This window comes from Vidua macroura, chromosome 20, assembly GCF_024509145.1.
Source record: "Vidua macroura isolate BioBank_ID:100142 chromosome 20, ASM2450914v1, whole genome shotgun sequence".
Lineage (NCBI taxonomy): Eukaryota > Metazoa > Chordata > Aves > Passeriformes > Viduidae > Vidua > Vidua macroura.
This window is the reverse complement of record NC_071590.1, coordinates 6261711-6282722: the sequence shown is the minus strand read 5'-3', so window position 1 is coordinate 6282722 and position 21012 is coordinate 6261711. Positions and strand designations below refer to the sequence as shown.

At 42.5% G+C, this 21012-nt stretch overlaps 1 protein-coding gene across 4 annotated transcripts; it reads right to left on the bottom strand.

Moving 5' to 3' along the window:
- Nucleotides 1–183: 183 nt before the first annotated feature.
- Nucleotides 184–20486, bottom strand: RABGEF1 (RAB guanine nucleotide exchange factor 1). Of its 4 annotated transcripts, XM_053995665.1 has the most exons (11): nt 20469–20486; nt 12007–12192; nt 10392–10558; nt 9303–9422; nt 7310–7330; nt 6523–6689; nt 4938–5019; nt 4359–4491; nt 3892–3983; nt 3113–3369; nt 184–2185 (listed from the first exon to the last, which is right to left on the bottom strand). In XM_053995665.1, exons 2-11 carry the CDS (start codon nt 12183–12185, stop codon nt 1787–1789), a joined length of 1617 nt encoding a protein of 538 aa, XP_053851640.1. In that variant the 5' UTR covers nt 12186–12192; nt 20469–20486; the 3' UTR covers nt 184–1786. The 4 variants fall into 4 exon arrangements, with proteins under 4 accessions (XP_053851640.1, XP_053851641.1, XP_053851642.1 ...); XM_053995666.1 differs by lacking the exon at nt 9303–9422 and having other exon boundaries at nt 20469–20485; XM_053995667.1 differs by lacking the exons at nt 7310–7330; nt 9303–9422 and having other exon boundaries at nt 6523–6692; nt 20469–20485.
- Between the last annotated feature and the right edge of the window lie 526 nt (nt 20487–21012).

Here is a 21012-nt window from a genome sequence, read left to right as displayed (position 1 = left end):
TTCTCCGCAAAGAAAATAAAAATAAACATTGGTACCCAGCCTAGAACTCGAAGGGCACTTGAGAATTGATGGAAATAGAAAGAGATATTTGAAATGGATGGAAATAGAAGTAGATTCTCCCGGCTCAGAGCAGCCATGACTCATTAATGGAATAACAAAAGGCGAGGAGGGGTTGGGGACTCATTAACGAGGGCAGAACTTTTATTTAAACACTCTCCTTTACACAACAGCTGCAAGTTTGCTTCCCTCACCCCTCCCTCGGGACAAATTAGGAGATTCTGGAGATCAGAATTAGCACCTAAATAAACAAAATAAATCCCAGGATTATTGACCGAAGCGATTTGGGCCGTGGCGACGCACAGAATAATTGGATTTTTTTTTTGTTTTGTTTTGTTGTGAGCATCCCAGGGGTGATGCATAGTTCATAAAAAGGCAAAAAGCTGCCAGAAAAAGGGACAAATCACAGTCGTGGTCTGAAGTTATTGCAGTGCAAGTTTAATAGGAGCAGTGCTTTAGTGAAGTGGGAATGGAGAACAAGGTAGGGGCTTTCCTCCTGATGGCAAGAATTAAACTCGGCTTAAAAGCAGTTCCAGCTGAGCTTTGTGTTTGGGATCTCAGGTCAGGGCTGGATGGAGCTGGAAGAGATTTCAAAATGACACAGAAAAAGTTGCAGAGCTCTGTTGGAAGAGGTTGCTTTTTGTGGGGTGAGCTCCTCTTTTTCACCCCAATCTGAATTTCAGTGTCACAAAAAGCCATTTTTAGCTCGCTGTTCAAGGTGCTGAAGGGGTCACTGAAGAGCAGAACGTGGATGTTTCATGGAAATAAAGTGCATTTTTCTGCTCCTTCTAAAAAGCAACCTCAAATTATATGAATTTATTTCTCTCTTTATTTCCCAGGATTGTCAAAAAAACAACCAAAATTGATCCCACTGATGGAAGTGACCAGGAGAGAGAGACACTTCTGGAGCAACTCTTTCCCCTCCCCTTTTTCTTCCACATTATGCAGTTTTTAATACAAATATTTCTTCCTATTCCTGAAATATTTTTGATTTCTGGCCCCACATTCCCTCCCAAAGCAGTAAAATCAGCACTTTTGTGCACCACTCAAGGCTACCAGGTGTTCTGACAGAGCATTTAAATTAAGAAATGGCATTTTTTAAATAATTTTTTTTAACAAAACAGATTAAGATGATTTTTTTCAAGTTTGCAAATCACTCCAACTTCTCCCCTCCAGGTTATCCAAACTCCAATAGCATTTTTGCCTTTTTACTGCAACATGATGGAACTGAAAGGTGCTAAAATGACTATTTTGAGATCATTTTCACTCACACACGAGCTCATGCACAGTTGGGACATTAGATTTGAAATCTATTTACAATTTTACATATTTTACAATATATAATTCATCTTTACAGCTACAGAATAAGTTCAGACTAACATTGGTACCTTTTTTTTTTTCTGCTGGAACTTGGCTTCAAGTTAAACTAATTATTAAAAACAATTAAGTGCATGCTTAGAAGGAAGCTTTCAGGAGAGATGTCAGTGGACTAGTGTTGCTTAAAAATTACACCAGTTTGTGTAGAAAATCGAAATTCAGTTCAAAAAACCCACCAAAGCCTAATAGAAATCTCCTGGACTAAAATAAATACAATTTATTATACTTAACCAAAAAAAAAAAAAAAAAAAAAACCCAAACCCAAAAAACCAAAAGTACCTTTAAAAATGTACTGATTTAAGCTTTTTTTTAAGCCTTAAATTTCCTTCCCTTCCCAACTAGCTGAGGATAATTATCCTGCATAAACCTGAGGCTGCAGTGGTGGGGGCAGCTTGTCATTCTCCACGTTTTCAGAGTCAATGGCTGCCAAGGCTTGACTTTTTGGTTTGATTTCTAAGGGATATTTCTCCACAATATCCTCCACCTCCTTGGTGATGCCATCAGTCCAATCAATGAGGTCTTTCTCCAGCTTCTTGGCCTCACTGACGATTCTTTCCTGTCTCTCATTCAACTGAGAGAGGAGGTCTAAGCTTTTGCACATCTGCTTCACCCCCAGGCACACATCAGGGGAGAAGCTGTCAGATTCCTGCTTTTTTGGGGAGGTCTGGCCCGTCATGAAACGATCAAAATCCTCCTGGCTCAGATTTAAAGACTGAGCATCCAGTTTTTCAATGAAGGCCACAGCACAGCACTGCAAACAAAGCAGAGAGAGCATCACTGCAAGACTGGAATCACCACACACTGGAATGCACCCATTTTCTATTCCTTACCCTCTTCTTACACCACCAACTGGGTTAATATTTTTTTAATGCCCTAAATGAGCTTTTCCAGAAGTTACTTTTATCAGACACTTCATACAACTCCTTCCTCTCCCCAAAAGTTTGAAGAAATCAGAAATTGAGCTGCCAAGGTACATTCCAGACCTCAGGGTCTGTGTGTTTGGGAGGTGAGGGAACAGCAGGAATGTGCCAAGGAGACAGGAGCAGTGCATTAACATTTAATTATCTGATCAGCAGAGATCTGCTATGCAGATTAATTAATTAATCAATCTCCTGAAGGAATGCCAAAGCCCAGCTCACTTGGTGGATGCTCTGCTCCTACTGAAATGAACTTTTAACATTCCAAGTGTTTAATTCAACTCTGTAATTTCCCTCCAGGACACTTTATGATAAAATGCAGAGCACACCAAGAAATGCATCTTGGAGAAGCTGTAAAAAACCTGTTTACCTCCACACATGAATGGCCTGGTTCTGCAGGGCCTTCAAAAAACTCTCAGAGGGGACTTTGCATCTGGAACAGCTGCACAGCCCAAACTCAGGGTTTGAGGAACAAGCCCTGATCTTTTGCAGGATAAAAATAGACCCAAGTCTTAGCATCAGACTTTTCAAATAAAGGGTTTAAAGTTATAAAATAAGAAAGCAAAGCTCTGATTTGGACAGCAGAGATGGAAGAGAGAGGAGACAACACTGGCTGTGCTCTAAGTAACCTCAACCACTGTTCGAAGATGAATTTTAATTTATGTTTATGAATTTTAATTTAAGTTTCTGAATTTTAACTTATGCCCTTTGCTGGCAATTCCTACCTCCAAACAAAAGCCAAACCTCCCAGCTGCACTCACCAGGTTGGTGAAATAATATCCATCCTCCCCAGTCATCAGCCTGCTGGGGTTGCAGAAGCGAGTGATGTACTGGATGTTGGACTGCAGGCGTGGGGGGTTCCCCTTCAGCACGATGTAAATCAGGGTGGGCAGGAAATCATCAGCAGAGGCTGGCTCATTTTTGGTGATTTTGATGGCATTGAAGATGTGCTTGCTGCATTTGGTGATGCAGGCCAGTTTATCCCGAGGGACACGCTTGGAGTCCATCTCGATGATGTCTGGGAGGGGAAAAAAGTCCTGGAATCATTCAAATTGTATTAACCAGGCACTGAGTAAGCAGGGTTTGCTGGGTAATATTCATGGAAATCAAGTGCATTTTCCTGCTCCTGCTCCTTCTAAAAAGCAGCCTCAAATTGTGGGATTTCACTCCAAAACCCTGGGAATTTCACTCCAAAACCCTGGGAATTTCACTCCAAAACCCTGGGAATTTCACTCCAAAACCCTGGGAATTTATTTAAATAGTATAATTTTAAACAAATTCATATAATTTAAAATAAAATTATATGAATTTAAAGAAAAAGTCATTTATTGCATCATTTCTGTCTGTGGGGAAGTGTTTCAAGTAGATCAGTTAGGCCTAAGCACTTCAGTGTGGAAAATTATACCTGCTCCACAGATGAAATTCCAAATTCCTGCATTTTAACAGCCTGGACCCACTTTGTGATGACAGCAAAAACCATCTCAATAAGCAAGAGAGATGAAATTGAAAGCTGTAAATACAGAATTCATCACTCACAAACCTGTAATTGCCTTTACAACCATGTCAGAGACTTCTGGGATTTCCTCACTGACAGGAACACACAGCATCTGGGGAGTCACCCAGTGCAGAGCCCTGGGACAGGAGAAAAAAGGGTTAAAAGCTCTTCAGTGCCATGCAGGTGTTTGAACTCAGGGCAAAGGAATGCTTCCTGTGAATGAGGCAATATTCCAGCCATAAACCAGCTTATTCCACTGATGTAATCTATTTTCAGAGAAAGCACTTCCTTTTTTAAAAAATTTTTTTGGCTGTAATTTAACAAAAGCAAATTTTCCCAGTGTAGTGGCTGTCATTATCCCAGCTAGTAATTCTTTCAGTATTTTAAATAAAATGGTTTGAACCCTTAACAAACCATTTTTCTGTGCACACCACGAGGTTTTTAACACGGTTGATTCAGAGCTCATTTAGAGAATTAGGGATTACTCAGTTGTTTTTCCTTTCAAGCCTTACCTGATCCTCTTTTGGACAGCAAGGTCTTTCTTCTCATCATCAGTTGTCTCGGGGCAAAAAACATATTTGTACTGGCGAGTCATGATGTATTTCTCAACCTCATCCATTGCCTTCTCCACTTTTTCAGGGGGCACTGAAAGGGACAAATCCCACACATGAAATATTCCAGGGCTCTTTGGAAGGTTTAATCCCAATATCAGCAAATGAAGATTACTCATTCAAGCCAACCTGAGTTCATAAATGGATATAATTCATCCATTATAATATATATATATATTAGAAATATATATTTATTCTATAAATAGAATAAAAGTTTTTAAATGCCTCTCAGTTACCCCATCTCTGGGCCAGAAAAGGGCTTAATCCAACAGAACTCCATGGAGAATTCAAAAGAAAGTAAAAATGTTTGTAAAAACATTTAGACAGCAAAACTTCCTAGAGGGAACAATTCTAACTCTGGTACCAGAACCTGCTCCCAGCATTTCTGAAAGCTGGGAATGCTTTGCTTGAACTGAAAATTCAATTTAGTGTTAGATCACTGCTTTTGGAAGAGGAAGATGAAAGAGAAGAACTTGGTACCTTTCCAACGTGTCTGCAGCCTGTCTGCTACGTTTTGGTAGAAGTCCTGGGCACACTCAGATTGTTCCTCAATGCTTAAATCCTGCAAGGGAACAAGGATTAAGTGTGAAGGGCTGGCAGCAACACCTCGTGTTTTGTTTTGGTTTAAGGCAAGTGTCCAGCTGCAGTAACAGTCTGAGAATGCAGAGGTGTCACCAGAGGTGTTTATAGTGGCTCAATTTGAGTTAAAAATAGGAGAAGCCAACACTGGCTCTTTAATGTGTGAAAGATTTCTATTTATTTGCTGAATAAATGGGTATTAGCACAGGTGCAATGGCTTTTTTCCCTGAGGAGCACTGACAAAATAGCTCAGACTAAGCAAAATGTTTGTCCTTATTTAACCTCTGATTTTTTTATAAGACAATTTATAGTCTATAAAAACCCCAAGAACATCAGTTATTTGAAGGAATATCTCTACAGCAGATATTTCTGATTATAAAGTTACTGTGAAATATATTCACAGTGGAATTTGTGAAACGACACTGGCTTTTGCTCACTGAGCTCCTGAAGAACATAACAGAGGTTTCAAGGTTTAAAATTAACTTAATTAAGGCAATTTTCATCATTAAATGAAACCATACATTAAAAAAGCGTGGGGAGAATATGATTTCTGAATTCTCTAAGGCAAAAAAAAAGGATATTTTCCTGAACACAAGTCTCAGCTCTTGCTGAAACTGGATTTTAGGCCTGGTTTAAACTGGATTTTAGGCCTGGTTTCTGTGTAGTAAAAAAAACACCATATTTTGAGAAGGCTGAAGTAGGAAATGAGAACACCTTCAGTGCTTGAAGCCAAAATTAAACCCACTGTTCTCACAAACTCTGTGCTCAGAATGAACAGATCCTAAAGAAAAGAAATAAAAGTTCAAAAAGATTTTCAAGTAGAGGGAATATAAAATTCCACGACAACTCGTGAGGAGATAATTTGAAGAACGAAATAGGAAAGGGAGAAGAAGAGGAGGGGAAAAAAAAGCTGTGCTGAATTCTGACTCATTCCAACCATAGGTGGCACCACAGACTAATATTTCAAGAACATTGATTTTTTTTTTTTAAATGGAAAATAAAGATAACACTTCATATTAAAAAAGAAAAAGCAGCACAGTTAAGATTCCCTTCCCCAGTAAAAGGAGAGGGGTGAGTTGATGCTGAATTATCTTTAGAAGCTGGCCAGGCTGGATGGGGTTTGGAGCCACCTGGCACTGTGGAAGGTGTCCCTGCTCATGGAACCAGATGATCTTTAATCCCCTTCCAACCCAAACCACTCTGTGAGATCTAAAAACTCACCAGGTGATATATCATTTCCACAAGTCATATTAATGTAAAATATTGCTGAACAGATTCATTTATGTGGGATTTAGTCAGGACTAATTTATCTGGAATTTATCTTTTTTTTACCAAAAAAAAAAAAAAGGCACCCAGATCTTAATTTGATTAATTCAATCATCTGAAGGCTCCTGCCACACTCCAGAAAATCCAAACTGCTGAAAGAAGTGCAGCATTTCCTCCTTCTCTCCCCATTTTATTGAGACAAGAGGCATTCAGAGCTCACCCTTTTATGACTCATGGTGTCCAAGAAGAGCTTGCATTGCTTGTAGATATCCTGGCCAGGCTTCTGGTAGGTCCTGATGAATTCTATGAACTCCTTGGACACTCTGTCTGTCTCGATGCTGGCCTGCCTGTGGATGGAAGGGCTGGGAGCCTTGGCCTCCTGGATCTCTGCTGGCAAAATTCAGGGCACAGCAGATCAGTTTTTTACACTGGTGGATAATTGCAGAAAGGTTTTATCATTTCGAGTCACTTTTTTCTTTTTTCTTTTTTTTTTTTTTACAAATTGGTCATTTGTAACTGTGTCAATGTAAATTGTAAATGAGCAGTTGTGTAAATTGTGTTTCTCAAGCTTTGCCAGGGAAATGTGGATATTATTAAACACAGCAATAATTATTAAACACAACTAACTCCAGGAAAACGGAGTATCCCACTGAAGTGGAACATTTAGAGCCACACCCCCACTCACCCTCACGGCCTTTTTACATTAGAAGTGACTGCAACATGGGGCTGCTTTTGGGTTTTACAGCCACTGCCAGGTCAGACATCTCCCTGTAAGATTTCCAGCTGGGATTCTGCAGATTCCTAAAGATAATGGGGTGGTTTCCCCACTGTCCCTGACCTCCTCACTCCTTGCACCAACACAAGTGGCTCCCCAGCAGCTCAGGGCAGCTCTGCTCAAGGAACACACACTGCAAGATGACAGAGCTGCATCCACGGGGGCTTTTCCCAAAAAACATCTGATTTTCCAAGTTCCAAGTTAATTGTGCTGCTCCAATACCTTCACCCACCTTTCAGCTTGCCAGCCAACGCTGTTGGAAATGGAGGGATTGAACAGAGGTGGTGGAAATGAACGTGGTGAGAGGCAAGCAGCAGAGAGACAGAAAACATGAAAATATTCATGGTCAGCACGAGACAAACACGGCTTTCAACCTGAAAACACTTCACATGCACAGAAATCCTGCTTTCAACAAGCATGCACAACTCCAAAGGGAAAAGAAAGAAATGGGATTCATATGCTTAAGTTGGTTTTATTTGGATTTGAGGGAGCTTAGTGGGGTTTTTTTGGTTGTTATTTGTTTTTGACGAGATCAAGCACTACAGAAAATCCAAAGTTGTGTCACCCAGTGAGTACCAAACTCTGCTTCTCTGACCAGAGCTCCACACTTTAGAGAATACCTTGGCCAGGCACCACCAGAGCACCTCTGGTGTTTCAGTGCCCAGAACAGAAAAGGTCATGCAAATATTTAAATTCCAACTGCAGCAATTGAGATAGAGAGTGCAAATCCAACTCCTTTCTAGCTACTCAGGGACATTTTTCCAGAGGGGATTTCCTTCCATTGCCTTTATACCTGAAATTCACTGCATGAACCCCAAATCCTACACAGGATTCCAGCTGAAGGGTGGCTATTAATTAAATTTGTCATTAGAGAAGCAGAAAGCTTATTTGGAAATAATAAACAAAGAAGAGGGCAGAATTATCATATTTCTTCCATGATTACTCAGATTAGTCACTGATCTCATTTCACAGTACAGCTGAAGGTCTATTTACTTACTTCAACAATGAGTTCACTCTTTTATAAAAATAATAAGCCTCATTTTACTATTTGGCCTTAAGGAATGTGAATATTACTTTTTCAGTCACAAATTCAAACTAGATTGTTGTTTAGTTACTAGAGAGATGTAGTCAACTGAGGCAGATTAATATTAAGTATTAAAAAGTGAATATTAATTAGAATGAACTGTCTTTTAATGAGTTACACCAAGAATTACTTGTAGTTGCAGCTTCACTAATCTCTGAGCTGAAATCCTGATTTAAGGAAAATTAATCTGTACTGATTACCAAGGGCTGCAGGAAACAAATGAACTTCCAGCAATAAAATATCCTCAGGTTTGTCCTGTGTTCTCAAAGAATTCAGTCCAACTAAAAAGAAGCTGATCACAGCCAAGAAATTCCCAACAAGTTAAAGAGAGCCCAGCAGAGGAAAACGCCAAAACGCCAGGAGCGAGCATGGGAAGAGTGAAGGAAGGATCAGCTTCACAAAGAATAAACATAATTAATATTTCAATCTTTCTACAGGAAAGCCACTTGTCACAGCAGAACAGGAGCACTCCAGGGATTCACTATGGTTGTGCCATGGCCACGGAGCCAGTCCAAGCATGGAATGTGAGACAGGTTTGTCCCCAGCTCTGTCACACACAGCCCTCGTCAGCTTCCTGTAATAATTTAATAAACATCTGCACATTTCTTTAGCCAGCAGAACAAGTCAGGATTGCAAACAATCAATGGAGGATGAGCTCTTAAAGCTGTTTGCATCAAGGGGTTTGGTGTCCCCAATGAAAGCAGTGTCTCCTCTTGATGGGAAAGTTTCTTCTTGGTTTATGTAACAAACATCTGGAGATGTTTTGAGAATGCCAAAGTGGTTTCAACTCACAATAATCAGATTTGTAACAGCAACCTGGAATTATTATTTTTTTTTATAAAAACATACAGCAGCACAAGATCCAGTTAATTCTTACAAAAATATTTTTTTTTTATCCTAATCCTAAGGTGGAGCTAAAAGAAGCTTCAGCTTTACTTCTATGACTTCCTACTAAAAAGCAAAGGTTTGGTTTAGAGATTCAACATCACCTCAGGATGCTGGACTTGCTTTTTTTGCCATCTTCATGTTGAAGAGCACGAGTTACAACTGGCACAACCCTAGTTTGTGTTTAGCAAAGCCCAACTAAGAGCCAAGCTTACTAAAACCAGGCAGACAGCTTGCCCAGGCTGTGCTGCATTACCTTCAGAAGGGGAAGCCAGTTCCCAGGAGGGAGTAAAAATCTCCTTCAAATCCCTGAGAATGTTATCAGCATTTCTCTCCCTCCCAAGCTGTCCTTGCTTAGGGGTTTTCTCTTCAGCTGCTGAAATAAAAAGGCCAAAGCAAGCAGGGAACCAGGAGCAGGAGCATGGCAGGACAAGTGGTGAAGGGAGAAAAAAAGAAAAGATGGAAAGTGAGAAGAATGAACATTAACAAAAAAAGGTTTAATGCAGGTGAATGAATGCCTTGTGTAGCCAGCTGCTGTCATGCACTGGGACAACTCTAACCACAAAAATGCTGAATTTCAAATAAAGGAAATGCATTTTCTCTAAGGTTAAGACAGATTAATGCTGCTTTTCCTTCTGGAATTCCTCCTCCACAGCCCAGCATTTCCCAGCTTTTGCCTGTTTTAGCTATTGCTATGCCAAGCCAGCAGTGCCATTCATCATTCCTGCTTGTAACACATTCTGTAGAGCAAACACCCAGCCAGCCACAAACTCGATTTTCCCAGCCCACACAAACACTGCCAGCCTCACATTTATGTGCAGCTCAAGGCACCCTGCTCACACATCCCATTTCTTCCTGCCAAAGTGAGGCACTCTGGCAGCACCAGCTGATATTTTATCTCACTGTGAGTGTGATATTTCTATCAGTTTGTTGAGGTGACTGACAGCCAGCACCTTCTCTGCTGCTCCCTCCAGGAGGAATTCCCCTTCCAGCCCTAAATCCTGGTGTGACATCCTGGCTGACTCAGGAGTTTCTCTGGAATGTGTGCCAGAGTAACAGGGAACTTCCCCTCAGCAGTGCAGTGCCACCACCAGGAACACATTGCTGCTGTTTAGTGGAAGAACTCCTGTTCTGTGTAAAATCCCATATAAACACAGGTTTAGCAGTGCACTGTTCTACTTAACAGACTGTTTGGCATCATTCTGTGTTTTCAGTAGCAATCACACTCCGGAAGCATCACTATTCCAACTTTTAAAAGCCAAAGCACAGAGCATTAATCTGCCTTTTAGAACAAAAACTTTTCATTTTAAAATGCACAGAAGCATGAAAAGCAAAGGAGAGTTACCCTTCTTAGCTCCTGCTCTGGAGGAAGCAGTGAAGAACTTCTTCACAGTAGTGACCTTTCTTGTTTTCTCATTGGTTTTCTTCTCCTCAAACTTTGAGAAGGTCAGGGACTGTGCCCCTTGGGTGCTCTGGCTGCTGGCATAGGCTTCTTCCTCCTCACGCTGGAGCCTGCAGTTGGAAAAATACAGGTCTGATTTAAGGGCCTTGAAACAAGGCAAAGGAGCTGATTTCCTGTGCAATCATTAATTACTCATGTTAATTCCTCCCTCTGCCTGTCTCCCTTCACTGCAGGACACCCACCCTTTCCATGCTGCAGTGGGAGAAGTGAGGGAAAGCTCAGGGTTAGACAGTGAGGTCAAAAGGGAGAAGACTGAGGTTTAAGCATGGTCACCTTCCCATGGTGTCACACTCTGAGTTCTCTAAAGGCACAGGGGAGGATTTCCAGCAGCAGATTCATTGCCTTCCTCCCTGCCTCACACTAAGTTCCCCAAGCTGTTACCTCAGGCAGTCCTTCCCCATCTTACAAAAGCAAAATACCCTGTCCCAATCTCTGGAATATTTTGGGAAATACATCATTGTTGTCATAATCTGCTTTGGTGATAAATATCTGCTTGAATGGATGAGGCAACGTTTGAAAGACTGAGTTCTTAATCTAAAGTAGGGGAGGGCAAACTCACCAACCCTGCACCCTTTTTTCCTGCTGTGCAAGAGGATTCAAATAGGTTACATTCTATCACCCTTCAGGACGCTGAGCAATTGTCTTTAAACATCCTCCAGCCCAGGATGGACCATAAATAGTCTGGGATCTGCAATCTCTTGAGGCAGGAATTGTATCTCAACAGTGCTGACAAGCCTGTCTGTTCACTGTAACAAACAATCACAGCTTATCTGTGCCCTTAGCATCTCCCAGCTACTCATTACAGAATTCCTTAAATACCCCACTTTGTTTTAGAGATGATCCAAGACTGGCAGTGTAAATATTTGCCCTAATAATAAAGTTTTTATTAAGTGTTTAAGACATTTAGGGCAGAGGAAAACAATGACATGACCTCTGTGCTGCTCCTTCTGAAAACACATCTTCCATTTTCAGGGTCAAGCATTTATCACATGAGGAAAACTAGATTGTGAAAACTAGAAAATAAGTGATTGGACAATTACCTAAATTAGCAAAACTAAAGCTTTGATGCTCTTGAGCTTAAGCCTGCAGTTTTTAAGAATGACCACAGACAAGACTAAAATCAGTTTTTAATCAGCAGCTGGAATGTAAAACCATGGTGCTGCCTATACCGAAGAAAATTATTGCCATCTCCAGAGGGTAGTTAATCAAAATTGTCCCTTTAACCCTTCTAACTGCTAGCTAGAAATACAGATTTGCATATGCAAATTAGGCCAGAGTATTCATTGGGAGACTGGGCTCTGTTTACATTTTCTTTTCAAACCTCTTATACCGGAATGTCATAAACATCCATCTTTGCATCAAAAGGAAGGTTTGAATTCCTGCTGGAAAGGTCAAATTGGGGACTTTGTGATGCACCTGAGCAAACAGGACTAGGAAAGAGGAGGCAGGAACAGAATTTGGTGCAGTCACCCTGAAGGAAGAAAAGAAGGTTCTTTACCGCTCTGCCAGCTCCCAATCCTCTTGGATCTGCTTCTGCCTGGCCTTGTGGTATTCCTCCCTCCAGCACTTGGAGCAAAACCCCTGCCAGGCAGGATTGCCATAGTAACCACAGCCCTTCTTGCACAGCAGCTCCGACTGATCCACGTGGATCCCTCTGCGCTCCGATTTCAGGTTCATCTTCCTCCTGCAGGAACAGGACAAGGGTTAAAAACACAAACGTGGCAGCAGCCTGCTAGAAATCATTTCTTCTGAGGGTTTGCCTTTAGAAAGGAGTCACCTGCTTGAATTATTTAACAGCTCCATAGCAACTGAAGGAGTGGCACGGGAGGAAGGGCACAGTTACATAACCAGGAGCCCCCAAAGCCAGGGGCAAACAGCACATCTTTGCAGGGCTGTGACCCTCACACAGCCCCAGAAAGTGACAGGGAACCAGTGACACTCCCACAGCCAGGGGACAAAGGCCCAAGGCAGATCTTTGTAGGGCTGTGACCCTCACACAGCCCCAGAAAGTGACAGGGAACCAGTGACAGTCCCACAGCCAGGGGACAAAGGCCCAAGGCACACCTTTGCAGTGACAGTCCCACAGGCAGGGGACAAATTTCCAAGGCACGTCTTTGTAGGGCTGTGACCCTCACACAGGTCCAGAAAATGGCCCAGGGCAGAAGTGACAGTCCCACAGCCAGGGGACAAAGGCCCAAGGCTCTGCTCTCACCAGCACCTTGTTCTGACAGCCAAAAGCACAAAGCAATGAGGGAAAAAAAGAAATAAAGTTCCAAAAGCCAACAAAGGGAGCACACAGAATATATTGTGTCCTGAGGCTGGGCCTGCACAGAGCCACACGGGTGAGGCTTTAGGATCTCTGGCCTCCAAAAGGGCCCAGGGGGGAATCACAGCTGACCCAGCTGGGCACATCCCCATCTCCTCCAAGTGCTGCCAGGGTTAAACTGCCTGCCTGCACACAGCACAGCTCTGGGGGTTTATATTTAGTGATGCAACAAAAAAGATTCTCCTGCCCACACCAGCCCCGTGGCAAGGCTGTCTTGGAGCATCCAGTGAGCATCCAGCCTCCCCTTCCTTTCCTGACAGAAACCATCCCACATCCCAGCTCCCTGCTTCCAATGGGAAATGCTGGAGTCATCCCAGGAGAAAAGCAGCACAGGATCACCTGCAGCAGGAAGGTTAAGGTGTGTATATTAAAATATTGATTTTTTTTTTTTTGCAATGTTGACAAACAGGGACAGCAGAAATAGCACAGCAAGGTTTTGTCCAGTAAATGCAGCCCCTTCTCCTTCCTGCCATTCCAGAGGTGCCACGTATGGAAAGCAAGAGGAGAAGGGATTTTCTCAAACTGAAGAACACCAGTAACTGACTCAGAGTTATTTTCTTTTGCCTTGAAATTCCACCCCAAACTCTTCTCTGCATCATCCAGCAAAAGATGGAATATGCACAAATGTCACTGAGAGTTTTCTACTGCAGGAAATTCCAGCTCTTTTCTTCCAAGCTCAGTTATCCATTTGAAAAGACTGATAATGTTTAACATTTCCCATTAATGTAATCAAGTTATTTTGAGCAAAGTAACAGGAAACACACAATTTTCTCTTGGGGGGAACAAATTAAATATTCCATCTTATCTACGTAAGTATTAAGATTTCTTCCACTTTTCTATTTTTGAAAGAAATAATGAGTTTCTAAAAATAACCTAAATATAGTTTCATTGTAGAGACATGCATATTAAGGGAATCAATTTCTTAATGACATAATTTATAGCTACATGTTCTCATTTTTATAGATGGGAGAGCAGCTGAATATTTTCCTTTTCTTTCCCACTGAAAAGTCTGACAGACAATATTGTGCTGCTGCAGAACAAAATGGAAAAAAAAAAGATATTTTAAATATTTGAGAGCTTTACTTCATTCCCATATGCAGAAATAACTGAGAAACATAAATAAGTTGCTTTCACAATTTTTTTTCAGTTTCATTTGCTGACTTTCCAGGGAAGGTCTGTGTGGGAGCTCCTGGCCAACACCTCAGAGCTCAGAAATGAAACTTTCAGTGTGTGTCAGCTGCACAGCCTGGAATTGCATTTTGGCAGCATTTGCACACTCAGGCCATTCCCTGAGCATCACTCATGTCCTTGAGCAACAGCTCTGAAAAGAAAAGGGAAGCAAAAGCCTGAAACTCTTCACTGATTCAGTTTCAGGACCACTTCCTAAAAGCAGAAGCTGCAGCAGCATTTTGGTCAGAGACCTCTATTGCAGGTGCCTGTCCTAGAAAAAAACGCTGTAAATATGCAGCAAATGTTTCATTGCCATTGATGTGAAGCTGATCAGTCAATGTTTTCACTGGAAACCACAAAGACACAAGAAATAAAAACATTCTCAATATCACAAACCTCCCAGAAATGTTACAGCCATCTCTTAAAATCCTGTCACCCACCAGGACAGGACAGCTACAACTCTGGAACAGCAATAATTCCAAGAATTCTGTTCTTATTCAAAAGCACCATATTCCAGACTCTGATTGGAAAATTAAAGGAGCTGACCCTGCTCCTGTGCCACCCCAACACCTGAAACCCCTCGGGCACTTCCACCCTCCAGAGAGGCACAAAAATCCCCTTTGTGCACAGAGCCTCACCCCACAGTGCCACCGATCCCTAAATATAAACTAAAATAAACTAAAATATATATAAACTAAAAATAAACTAAAAATAAAGCTCTGCTCAGAGCCCAGCGAGCAAAGCAGGGCTGCAAGGAGCTGCAGAGTCAGAGCCCTGCCCTCCCTGGAGCGCTCGCAGTGCCACCAGCTCCGCCCTGGGGACAACGGAGTCACCCCGAGCCACTGCAGGGAGTCACATGCTGCACACACAGCCGACACCTTCAGCTCCCCTCGCGCAGAAAAAGGCCTTGCAAACAAAAAAAAAAGTCTCCCAGCTGGTTTCTGCAGGTCAGCATGAATATTTTAATGAGGAAAACAACTCGGGTTTTGAGAAAATGAATGTGAAGAAACCCTCTCAAATTAATTTTTGGTAAGTAAATCACTGTCAAATCTTACATAATAAAATAATTATAATATTACATAGTTATTTATAGTCATAACATATGATTTATTATTAATAATATTTATATCACACATTGTATCTGTATAATATAATATAAAATAATAATATAACTATTATATACTATACATAATATATAATAATATAATCTATTTGATATATTTATAATTATAATCTTACATAATAAAAACGTTCTGTTGGAACTGTAGAGTGTTCAAAATGCTTTTTCCCCCTTCCCTCCCCCTCCAGCTAAAGGTGATCATTCCTTAGCCAACAATCTCAGTGTCTGCAGTCACACCACACATTTTGCATGGTCAGATCTCTTTATTTTCACTCCTGCTCTGAATGCATGGCCTGTTCAAAGCTCACTTCTAACACAACTGAAAGGAAAAAACCCAAATTTGTTGTTTTTCTGGAGTTGGAGATCAGGCAACTCCAAACACCTTTACACCACCTGGCCACTGAGAAGTCAGAAAAACATAAGGAAGGTTAACAAATCTCCACATTAAAAAAAAGAAAAATCTAATCCAGAAGAACAGTAAAATACCAGAAGATCATAAATAACATTAACAAGTACAATTTGGAGAGGTGCTTTGCACCAAACATCCTCCTTGCATCTCCTCTATCCCAGTTAAAGCACTTCAAGAAGCACATCTCCCTCCCAGGAGCAAAAATTTAATGTAATTTAAAAATCTCTTCATCCACTGCTTTGCTTAGTGAGTGTTTCAAAACACTGTGAATTCATCAGGGAAGGCAAGAATGACACCTCACAATCACCACAGGACAAAATCTTCTTTTGAGCATTTCTGTGCCAGGACCAGACCTCATCACACCTTAATATCTGTGTTAATTAGCAGCACCCCTTCAAAGAGTTCAGAAAAACAATGGGCTCTCAGACTTAGTTATTAATTTATAAAATGCCTTTATTTAACGTTAGTTATTTGCAAATAAAAGCTTCTGGTTTCCCCTTCTCCACTGAAATGGAAAAATGGAAATCACCCAACTCTTGTGTATGATTTTTAAAGTGCACCTCACACACCATGGGTGGCTCCTGAGGGATTCATTTGGGATAATCCCAGCCTGGAAAAGTTCACTGCTGGCTGTGGACACCAAAATGCTCCCTGTCCTGCTGCCACGAGAATTCCCACTTTGAAACCTCCATGTTCTGCATGTCCAGCTTTGTTTTTGCAAATTCTGCTGAAATCAAAAGGAAATGAGGCCTCTGATTCACATGGAATCAGATCTGTCTGCAGGGCTGCACATCAAAGGTCTCCAGTGACAGATCTGAGCTGCTCCAGCTTTTTTAAAGCATCTCACAGTAATTTTGTTGTGATGAAAAAAGCCACCAAATCACTGTGGTTTAGTTCAAAATCAGCTTTCTACTGGCTTTAATGCAACTTATTCTGAAGCTTTCAAATACATCTTCCTATCAACATTTCTTGCTGTACCCACACTTACGTAACTTTTTTCCTTTTTATTCACCCATTTCGAGCAAACACCTTTTAAGAAGGGCAATACCAACTCAGAGACTTCTCATCCTTGCTCACACCCCTCAATTTTTTCACCCAAGAAGAACCTCCAATAAATCACAGCTCTCCCTTCACAAGATGGGGGCTCACAGACTATTTTTCAGGAAGGAGAAAGCAGCTGCCTGCCCTCTGTGGCTCTGTAAAGCTGAAACTGAGAACATGTTTGCAAACACTGCAGGGTTTCAGTTACCACCACCAGGAACCCAAACCAGCAAAACCAACTTTCCTGCAAAATATTCTGCCTGAGAGCCACTTCACTTTCCCTGTCACACACTTTGAACCACCTTTGAGACAACACAGAGAGAGTTAAGACACAGGAAACACCAATTTTCTTCCAAGCCCATAAATCCCAAGGCCATTTTTGCCAGTGATAAAGGGGACTGAAGGAGCAGCAACCATTCCTCCAGGACCTTTTGTAGCTCAGTAACAGCAAAATAATAAATTCTAATTTTCACACAGACCAAGTTACAAAACAACCAGAAAAATGCATATTAAATGTGTTAAACCAGGTATCAGTCACAGCAAAGAGAGATGTATCCTCAGCTTTTTTGTGGTAGGGAAAAAAGGGCTCCTCCAACCCAAACTGGATCCAATTTAATGCACACATGAAAGAGTAAAGTCATCTAACACCTTCTTTTCAGCAAGAAACACAAGGAATTCTCACAGGACAAGCACTGCAGACACAGCTTTGGCTTGGGGAAAAGCACTGGGTGAAAGATGCTTCAGGAGCAGCACGGATTTACCACGGGCTCCAACACCCCCAGCTTGTTTTTCTGGTTCTTTTCCACCTCCCTGCCTTGCCAGGGATGGAGCAGGCAAAATGATCTGAACCTTTGTTAGCAGTGCAGACTGAGATCTCAGCTGGGTCATAAACTATTTATTAGTGCTGGATTGCTGAGGTCACCTTTAGAGAGCTGGCGGGGAAAGCTCATATCCAAAGCTGAGCAGAAAGGGTCTTGCTTAATCAATCAATAAACACCTTCAGGAAGAGCTAATTGCAATCAATTTATAATTATTACAAGCTGTGAAGAAGCTAGTCCACAAACTAATGCTGGAAACTAAAGGAGTAGTTTTAATTCTATAATTGAAGTTCTTGGTAACAACTTAATTAAATGTGTCTAAAACCAGCAAACACAGACTGGGCACAGGCAGGTTTGCTTTGGGTTGTGGGTATGTTTTGGTTTCTTTTTGTTGTTGTTGATTTGATTCTTTTCTTCCCTCCCTAAAATTAAATTTTCTCAAAAAAAAAAAAAAAAAAAATCTTGGCAGAAACATTAGCAACAACCCCCAGCAGTCTTTTCACTGGGCTGAAGCAAATGTGATTCAGCTCTTCAAAAGTCACTCCAGCACGTAATGAACAACCTGAATTCTTCTAATTCAAAAACATCAAAGTGCCCCAAAGAGTGTTCACAATGAACTCACTGCAACTCTCTGGTCATTAATGGCCATTCCCAGAAATGGAATTTAAAGCAGAAAAAAAAATAAGAAGAAAACCAGGGAGGCCTCCAAACACACAATTCTTACAGGAACTGCTGTTGGTTCACATTTTGCTGGCTCCTGAATACTCCATCAAAATTCAGAACAAGACAACTTTAATTACTAAAAATAGATTTAGAAGGTAGGTTAGAAAGTGCATCAAAACTGAGGGGTGGAAGGATGGAGTAAAGGTCCATTTTGTATTTTGCCAATGGAAAAGTGCTCTTAAAATGTATTTATTGCAAAGAACCACTGACGCAAACGCCCCAAAATTCTGAAGAGCAGCAACCTACGTGTCGAAAGAGTCGTGATTCAGGCACAACCCCAAACACTCAGGCATGTCATTAGCAGCAGGGTAATTAACCGTGAGCTAATTTCCTCCCAAAGAAAGGGTGGGGCAGGATGAGCTCAGGCTGGAGAACAGCAAATACAAAAGCCATTAGAGAAGTCAGGAATTAGGCAAGAAAACCCGGGTGTTATCTCTGCAGTGCTCACACTTTTAATGTGCATCTTCCCTGCAATTATAGGATTTCAGCTACAGCAGTTGTAGGATAAACAGTGCAGGCTGCTGAAAAATAGTCTCAAGAAAAGAAACAGTCTGATGAGCAGCCACTTCAAACAAACCACAGAGCTGGTCCTGGCACTGGGAGGGGAAATTGCAGCCACTGCTTCAAACCTCCAAACTCCTGATGGCCACAAGGCTCCAGCTCTCAATTTGCTCAGCTTGGAGTTGTGTTTTCCCTTCAAATGTCAGCCCAGGCCTGGGGGTACAGGTTTGGTTTGTCCCCATGACCAGGCTGTGTCTTACCATGTGACCCACAGCTGTGCTTTAAACGAAATCACAGGAAACATCTAAAAACTCTTTGTGCTGCTCGATTGGGAGCTTGGGTCACAGTAAAGAGAAGATTAGCTTAAACTGCTAAAATCTGCTCAGCAACAGGCTCCTACACACTATTTCCTGCCAACCGCACTCACCTGGACACAGATGGAAACTGAGTTGCCTAAAACCTCAGAGAAAAACTTCAAAACGTTTTATACACTTTGTACCTGACTTGTTACAAGTGGCATTTTAGCAGGACTTCAAAACAAGAATTCTAGGTCTAGTTATAGATCACAAGTGGTTAATCATCAGGAGGAAAAAAAAAAAAAGAAAAAAGCCCCAAGTATAATTGGGGATTACACAGCAAGGATGAGAAAGGCTGTTCTAGCTTAAATAACACCACAGAACAAAATTAAATACCAGAATCATGGACTATCTTCAAGCTTCTAATCTGTTTGTTGTGTAAAGCAGTTTTAGGAATTGGTATAATTGGCTTTATAGCCTATTCCCCCTTTCTACTGTGTGTTGTTCTGGGCTTTTTCTTGGTCAGCAAAACATTCCACTGAGCTACAGTTCTCTTCCTAATCCTCCATGCTGCAAAAAACACTCGTGTAACCGTGTCCAGAAGGCCAGCACATCCAATTCCTGAGTAAAGCACTGTTCCTCAAAAACACCTTGCCCTTCTCCACTGGTCTGGCTTGCTCACTGGTCTCAAAAAAGTGTTGGGTAACTGGAAAACCAAAGGCAGCTCAGTGCAGTTCCCAAAGCCCTGGTGTGAGGAATCAAAAGTAGTTTCAAATGAGCCCAAACAACAAAAGTATGGCAAGTCAATCACGGATTTAAATCACAGCCTCCACAATGCCACCCTTTGCCCCCAAACCATTCAGTGCTGCTAATTCCCAGCACAGGGCCCCACTCAGCCAAACAAAAAACCAATTTAATTTTGCCTGTAAAACCTTCTCAGTCTACCCAGCAGCCCATCCTAGCCCCTGCCACAGAGCAGCAGGATTTCAGACAGCACTGAGCCACCCTGAGAGAATTTGTTTGGTAATTCAAGCACATCATTCATCTCTCAGTATCTCACACCCTCTCTGAGCCACTCCCTGCTTCAAGGGAACAACCTGAACTCTACAGTGCTTCAAGCAGCGACAAACACCCACAAGAGCATCCAAAACGCACTGCTCAGCATCTTAAGTGTCCTCCAGACTTCTCCTGGCTTGACTTTAAAGGACTTTGATCCTCAGCTGTGCAGGGAGAAGCCAGGCAGGGACAATACTTACAGGAAAAAAGCCAAAAACTCATTGATCCGCGAGGAACTCATCAGGGAAACAGGCTGGGCTGGGGGACTATTGGTAAAGCTATCAGTGACACCTGCACCCTGTTAACTACAGGCACAGAGCCATGGAATTAATTAAAATACAGAGATAATAAAAATTAGCTTTAGGAGCTGCACATGGAGGAGGGCAAACACCCACAACAGCATTCAAAATGCACTGCTCAGCATCTTAAAAATTCTCCAAACTTCCCCCGGCTTGAGTTTAAAGGACTTTAATCCTCAGCCGGGCAGCGGCAATACTTACAAAAGAAAAGCCAAAAACTCCCTGATCCACAAGGAGCTCATGAGGAAAACAGGCTGGGGGGACATGGTGGCAAAGCTGTCAGGGCCACCTGCACCCCGTGAGCCACCGGCACAGACCCATCGAAGGAAAACATACATGCACATCTAATAAAAATCAGTTTTAGGAGCTGCACACGGAGGAGGAAGGCGGTTTGCCAAGTTCCCGCACATCCCGGTGTTTGTTTATCCCGGTGTTTATCCCGTCCGCTGCCGCCCTGCGGGCCCCAGGGACCCCTCGCCCAGGCCCAAGGCGGCAGCGGGGCCGGCGTGAAGCCCCTCGGCGGGGCGGACACCGAGCCCGACCCCCAGGACGGGCTATAACCGGGGGGACACGGCCGCCCCCGCTGTCCCCGACCCCGGGTGACCCCGCCGGGCCCTCACCCCGCGGCTCTCACCGGCTGCCCCGGGCGGCGGGGCCGGCCCGGCCGCTCCGCTGCGCTGCCGCCGCCGCAGCCCCTCACGGCCCCGGCGCTGCTCGGGCCCTCCCTCCGTCCCTCCCTCGGCTC